This window comes from Myotis daubentonii, chromosome X (genome assembly GCF_963259705.1).
Source record: "Myotis daubentonii chromosome X, mMyoDau2.1, whole genome shotgun sequence".
Lineage (NCBI taxonomy): Eukaryota > Metazoa > Chordata > Mammalia > Chiroptera > Vespertilionidae > Myotis > Myotis daubentonii.
This window is the reverse complement of record NC_081861.1, coordinates 89,151,582-89,158,464: the sequence shown is the minus strand read 5'-3', so window position 1 is coordinate 89,158,464 and position 6,883 is coordinate 89,151,582. Positions and strand designations below refer to the sequence as shown.

The 6,883-nt window shown below is 42.9% G+C and overlaps 1 protein-coding gene across 1 annotated transcript in view; it reads left to right on the top strand.

Moving 5' to 3' along the window:
• NONO (non-POU domain containing octamer binding) overlaps positions 1–6,827 on the top strand; it is a 15,605-nt gene extending 8,778 nt beyond the window's left edge. Inside the window, exons 4-10 of the mRNA XM_059678679.1 lie at positions 1,092–1,267; positions 1,459–1,655; positions 2,000–2,084; positions 2,780–2,882; positions 3,470–3,509; positions 3,741–3,850; positions 5,817–6,827. Coding sequence (XP_059534662.1) covers positions 1,092–1,267; positions 1,459–1,655; positions 2,000–2,084; positions 2,780–2,882; positions 3,470–3,509; positions 3,741–3,850; positions 5,817–5,951 — 846 coding nt within the window. The 3' untranslated portion in view covers positions 5,952–6,827. The remainder of the gene's footprint in view (positions 1–1,091; positions 1,268–1,458; positions 1,656–1,999; positions 2,085–2,779; positions 2,883–3,469; positions 3,510–3,740; positions 3,851–5,816) is intronic.
• Positions 6,828–6,883: the final 56 nt, after the last annotated feature.

The following is a 6,883-nucleotide window of genomic DNA, read 5'->3' as shown; positions in this document are numbered from 1 at the left end:
ATGTGCCCTGTTCAGGAATCGAACTGTGACCTCCTGGTTCATAGGTTGATGCTCAGCCACTGAGCTACGCTGGCTGGGCTAGTAGAGTTTTTAACATAATCTTAAATTAACACAAGTATAGTTTGAGGATTAAAAAAATAAACTTTAATAGCCCTAGCTTGGTTGATTGGAGTGTCATCCCATACACCAAAATGTTGCAGGTTTCCCTGATTGGGTCTTATGCGGGAGGAAGTCGATTGATGTTTCTGTCTCTCTGTCCCCCTTCTTCTCTCTCTCAAATCAATAAAATATCCTTGGGTGAGGATATTTTTAAGTATATTTTTATTGATTTCAGAGAGGTAGGGAGAGGGAGAAAGAGATAAAAACATCAGTGATGAGAGAGAATCATTGATCAGCTGCCTCCTGCACACCTCCCACTGGGGATCGAGCCTGCAACCCGGGCATGTGCCCCATAGGCCCTTGACTGTAAATGAAACCAGGACCCTTGAGTCCACAGGCTAATGCTCTATCCACTGAGCAAAACCAGCTAGGGCAGGATATATATATTTTTTAAGTTAAATTTTTTCAGTACTTCAGTGGGTCATTTGATCAGTGTTAAGTCTCCCCTTTAAAGTTTTATAACTCTGAAAAGTTGTTTTGTGCATGCAACATCTTAGAATTTATCCCAGGTTATTGTCTGGAGTTCTGTAGAGAATAGATAGTTAGGCTACACTTAAGTACTGTATCTACTTACTTTGAACATCTTTTTTTTAAATTATGTTTTTATTGTTTTTAGAGAAGAAGGGAGAGGGATGGAGAGAGAGAAACATCAATCGGTTGCCTCCCTCACAACCCCCACTGGGGATCATGCCTGCATGTGCCCTGACCAGGAATCGCACCGGTGACCTCTTGGTTCATGGGTTGTTGGTCAACCACAGAGCTACACTGGCCAGGCTGAACATCTTTTTAAAGGCGAGATTTAGAGATCTGAAGCCTGACTTGATCCTATCAACCCCAGATTCCACATTTCCACATAACGCCATTAAAAGATATTGGTTACTTGGGACTGGGTTTAAAACTCCTTCAGAAGTTTAATTGTCTTGTCCTGACCCCTAAAACTAGTTCATGTGTCAGTGGCAGGTGTAGAGAGGAAGCCTACTATAGGGTATGATTTGATCTTTCTTTTTCCCAGATTTCCTCGACCTGTGACTGTGGAGCCCATGGACCAGTTAGATGATGAAGAAGGACTTCCAGAGAAGCTGGTTATAAAGAACCAGCAATTTCACAAGTATGTTGTCCTGACATATTCCCTGTTAGCTGTTGGCCTATTCTTAAGGAAACTTGTAAAGGGATGTGTAAAAGAGGCAGGTCTTTGTTATATGTATTTACTAGCAGCCATTATCTTGGCATTCAGAAGGAATACATTGCTTAGTTGTCATCTTAGGCAGAGTTTTAGTAACCCAGGAACCTTGTCTTTAGGGAGAGGGAGCAGCCACCTAGATTTGCACAGCCTGGCTCCTTCGAGTATGAATATGCCATGCGCTGGAAGGCACTCATTGAGATGGAGAAACAGCAGCAGGACCAAGTGGACCGCAACATCAAGGAAGCTCGTGAGAAACTGGAAATGGAGATGGAGGCTGCTCGCCATGAGCACCAGGTCATGCTAATGAGGCAGGGTGAGTATAGGCCTCTAAGTCTTAAAACTAAAAGAACAACAAAATAAGTTTTTCAGGAGTTTCTTAGTACCAATCGGTAGAGAAAAGCCTAAACCTCTACTTTTATTCTCTGAAATATTTTGTTGATCTTGGTAGGCAAATGAGCTTGGAGATGTGACAGAAAATACTGGATTCTGTGGAGAAGGAATAATAGGTTTGGCTTTATTTTTGGAATCTGGATACCTCAGATGGCCACTCAGGGATTATATATCCCTTTTGCTTTCTGGATCTTTAATTATGAAAAATTATTGGGTCCATATGAGGAGAATGAAGAATACTCTCAATCAAGTCTGTTGTTTTTCTAGATTTGATGAGGCGTCAAGAAGAACTTCGGAGGATGGAAGAGCTGCACAACCAAGAAGTGCAAAAACGAAAGCAACTGGAGCTCAGGTAACGCTTCTCAACCCTTTTTCTCTCATAATGTCTCACTCCTGCTTCCTACCACCAAGCTACCGCATGCATTTGTAAATATATTGGCAAACATTTCCTGGCTGTTTCTGAAGTTCTCCCTTTGGATGGGAGATGTTTCAGCTGCCAGTGGTTCTGGGAATTATGGCTACACTAAAGAGAAAACAGCTGAGTGCTGGTCTCATGAGGCTCCTTTGAGAAAGAACTTTTTCCCCTAAGGGGCACATCTGGGTTGCTTTAGGGCTGGGCACATTTAACATTGAACTTCCTGGAGAGCTATGATAGTTTCCAGTTGGCTCTTTTTAAACTATATATATATATATATATATATATATATATATATATATATATATATATATATATATATATATATATTGATTGATTTCAGAGAGGAAGGGAGAGGGAGTGAGAGATAGAAACATTAATGATGAGACAGAATCATTGATCGGCTGCCTCCTGCATGCCCCCTACTGGAGATTGAACCCACAACCCAGGCATATGCCCTTGACCAGAATCAAACCCGGGAACCTTCAGTCCACAGGCCTACATTCTATCCACTGAGCCAAACTGGCTAGGGCTTCAGTAGGCTCTTGATCCTCTTGGCTCAGTCCCCTATTAAGATAATCAGCTTAAGTTCTGGAATGCCTCTGCTTAAATACCTTGGTGACTCTCTGTAGGCAGGAGGAAGAGCGCAGGCGCCGTGAGGAAGAGATGAGGCGACAGCAGGAAGAAATGATGCGGCGACAGCAGGAAGGATTCAAGGGAACCTTCCCTGATGCGGTATATCTCCTTTGTGCCCATGATGTACCAGTCCAGTCGTGATATGACAAACCCACCATGAATTGTCTGCCCACTAGGACTATACAACATACCAGGTTATGATCAATTTTTCCATTCTGTGAAACTCCTTTTAGAAATAATTCATAGGAAGGAAAGGTAAGGTTTGAAGGAGAGCTCTTTTTGCCCCATGGGCTATTTAGGATGAAAAGCTGGGACCAGTATATGCTATTCAGACTCAGTGACTGCAGTATAAGATATATCCAATTCCGTAGCACCCTTGACTAGTGACTAGTCCATTGCTGTCCTTCAAGTTATATAGGTTGGAGCTATAGGAAAAAATTGACTATCTTTCCCCTTTCCTTTCATAACTCTCTTGTACCTAATAGGAGACTGACTTGAGTCCTAGTAGCTCTGATCTTGAACTCACTGTATAACTAGTGAGGAATTGTTGTTGGTGTTCCTCAGCTTGGTCTCAGTATACTTAGGATGTATTATCACTCTATACTTTCCTTAGTGTATGGTCTTCAATGGATTGTGGGAGAATGTAGTGCTGTCTTAGACTGTCTTTAGTGTTTTTTGTTTTTCAGAGAGAGCAGGAGATACGGATGGGCCAGATGGCTATGGGAGGTAAGGACTCAGGAGATTAATGGCTCTGATTTCCTTTTTTGTCTTGTCTCTGGTGAACTATGTAGCTTATTTTATGTATTCCAGATTTAAGGGATTCACATTTCTGGGAGCATCGTTTTTTGGGGTGGGGTAACATGTCTTAGCCCAAAGGTCTTGTTGAATTGTTTCCTTTAGAACAGAAAGAGACAGATGATATCTTTCTCCTGTACTGATCACACTACTCTGCTTTAGGTGCTATGGGCATAAACAACAGAGGTGCCATGCCCCCTGCTCCTGTGCCTGCTGGTACACCAGCTCCTCCAGGACCTGCCACTATGATGCCAGATGGAACCTTGGGATTGGTAATAACTGTAGGACCTTAACAGTAACCCTGAATGGTGATGGGAGGAGAAAGGACTTTGCTTCCATAGTTGCTTGGCCTGTCATGATTTTGCTACAGATAACAGTATTAGAACTACAGTTATCCAATGTAACCTCCAGGTCTTTATTTTGGACTCCTGAGTAAACGAGTCTCAAAATATACTTTATGGTTCATACAATCCTGAGGTGATTTTAGTTATATCAAAATGTTAAAACTGGATAGGCTTCAGGTTGCTTGAAAAGTGATGGCCTGCTTTGTCCATGTACCTAATTCATAAAAAAGGACATAGGTAGAACTTAACCATCTTAGGAATTTAGTATGTAATATTGCTTAGCTAATAAGAATAGGGATAGCCCTAACCGGTTTGGCTCAGTGGATAGAGTGTCGGCCTGTGGACTGAAGGGTCCCAGGTTCGATTCCGGTCAGGGGCATGTGCCTTGGTTGCGGGCACATCCCTGGTGGGGAGTTGTGCAGGAAGCAGCTGATCGATGTTTCTCTCTCATCAATGTCTCTGACTCTATCCTTCTCCCTTCCTCTCTGTGAAAAATCAATAAAAATATATTTAAAGAATAGGGATAAAGAAGAGGAAGAAAGAATAGGGATAAAAAGTTAAAGGTGGGATGGTTGGGTGGGTCTGTAATTCAGGCAACCTTCCTTTCAGGGACATCTATCTGCTAGAGCAGCGGTTCTCAACCTGTGGGTCGTGACCCCTTTGGCAGTCGAATGACCCTTTCACAGGGGTCGCCTAAGACCATCCTGCATATCAGATATTTACATTTACGATTCATAATAGTAGCAACATTACAGTTATGAAGTAGCAACAAAAATAATTTTATGGTTGGGTCACAACATGAGGAACTGTATTTAAAGGGCCAAAAGGTTGAGAACCACTGCACTAGAGTTTTTTTTTTTTTTTAATGTATTTGTTGTTGTTGATTTCAGACAGGAAGGGAGAGAGCGATAGATACATCAGTGATGAGAGATAATCATCGATTGGCTGCCTCCTGCACACCGCACATGGGATTGAGCCCACAACCTGGGCATGTGCCCTGACTAGGAATTGAACGGTGACCTCCTGGTTCATAGGTCGACACTCAACCACTATGTACTCCAGCTGGGCTATCCGCTAGAGTTTTTTTTGTTGTTGTTTTCATTGATTTCAGAGAAGGGAAAGGGAGAGAGAGAGAGAGGGAAACATCAATGATGAGAGAGAATCATTGATCGTCTGCCTCCTGCACACCCCACAATGGGGATGGAGCCCCACAACCCAGGCATGTGCCTTGACAAGGAATGGAACTGTGACCTCCTGGTTCATAGGTCACTGTTCAAGCATGAGCCATGCTGGCCAGGCTCTGCTAGAGTTTTATTTTTTTATCTTTTTTAAAATATATTTTATTGATTTTTTTACAGAGAGGAAGGGAGAGGGATAGAGAGTTAGAAACATCGATGAAAGAGAAACATTGATTAGCTGCCTCCTGGACACTCCCCACTGGGGATGTGCCCGCAATCAAGGTACATTCCCTTGACCAGAATTTAACCCAGGACCCTTGAGTCCACAGGCCGATGCTCTGTCCACTGAGCCAAACCAGTTAGGGCAAGTTTTAAACATGATTAGGCATCCCCAGCAGGTGGAGCCCTGGCTGGTTTGGCGCAGTGGATAGAGCGTCAGCCTGTGGACTGAGCAGTCCCAGGTACGATTCCAGCCAGGGGCACATGCCTGGGTTGTGGGCTTGGTCCCCAGTGGGGGGCATGCAGGAGGCAGCCAATTGATGGTTCTCTTTCATCATTGATATTTCTATATCTCTATCCTCCCTTCCTCTCTGAAATCAATAAAAATATATTTAAAAAAATAATTGGGTGGAAATGGCCTCCAAGGGAAGGACTACAGATGGGTGGGAAGCTTAGGACATGTTATTTTGTAATGTTTCTCTCTTTCTCTCTTTAAGACCCCACCAACTACCGAACGCTTTGGCCAAGCTGCTACAATGGAAGGAATAGGGGCAATTGGTGGAACTCCTCCTGCATTCAACCGTGCAGCTCCTGGAGCTGATTTTGCTCCAAACAAACGTCGCCGATACTAATAAAATTGCAGTGTCTAGTTTCCCAAAACCCTTAAGAGAAGGACCCTTTTTGGACTAGCCAGAATTCTACCTGGAAAAGTGTTAGGGATTCCTCCCAATAGTTAGATCTTCCCTGCCTGTACTACTCTAGGGAGTATGCTGGAGACAGAGGTCAAGGGAGGGGTGATATTTAACAAATCATTTCTGTGTGGTATATTGTTTAATTGTGTCTGTGTGGTGCATTCCTGAAGTCTCGAGATTATTGAAGGCCAGGGGTGGGGGGCGATGGCAAAATGGATCCAGTTAGAGCCCCCATGAATCTTGATCATTCCATTCTGTTTATCCTGTTCTATTTGCATTCTCATTCTTAAATTTCCCGACCCGGAGACACTGCCACATGTACCACAAAAACCACAAACGTCCTCCATCACTTGATTCACTCCCAGGTGGGAATTCAGGCAATGTCCGCAGAGGTCACAGATTACATACATACATACGGTTCTGTTATACCCCATATATTATCCCTTCATATCCTAAGGAAGACATTTTTCTCTTAGAGATTTTCATTTTAGTATATCTTTAAAAAAAAATCTTCTGTTAACTAGCCTCCATCTTTTTCTTGGGTAAGGACAACCCAGGAATGGCCCTTTTGTGTCTGATGTTGCTGTTCACAGCTTTTCTTGATAGGCCTAGTACAACCTTGGGAACAGGGTTGCTGTATGATGAAATGTCCAACAGTAGCTCTTAGCATTGCCTATCTTATGTAGTTATGCTGTGCTTTTTTTTTTTTTATTGGTGTACCATGTTTGATTTGTTCCTGATACCTTCGGAGTTTTTTTCTGAAAATGGAGCGGTAATGAAGCATCAACTTATTAAAATACATTTTAATCCTTTTCATTTTCTGTGCTATTTTTGGAGGGGAAGGGAGGGAGGGGTGTTCTGTCTCAAGAACT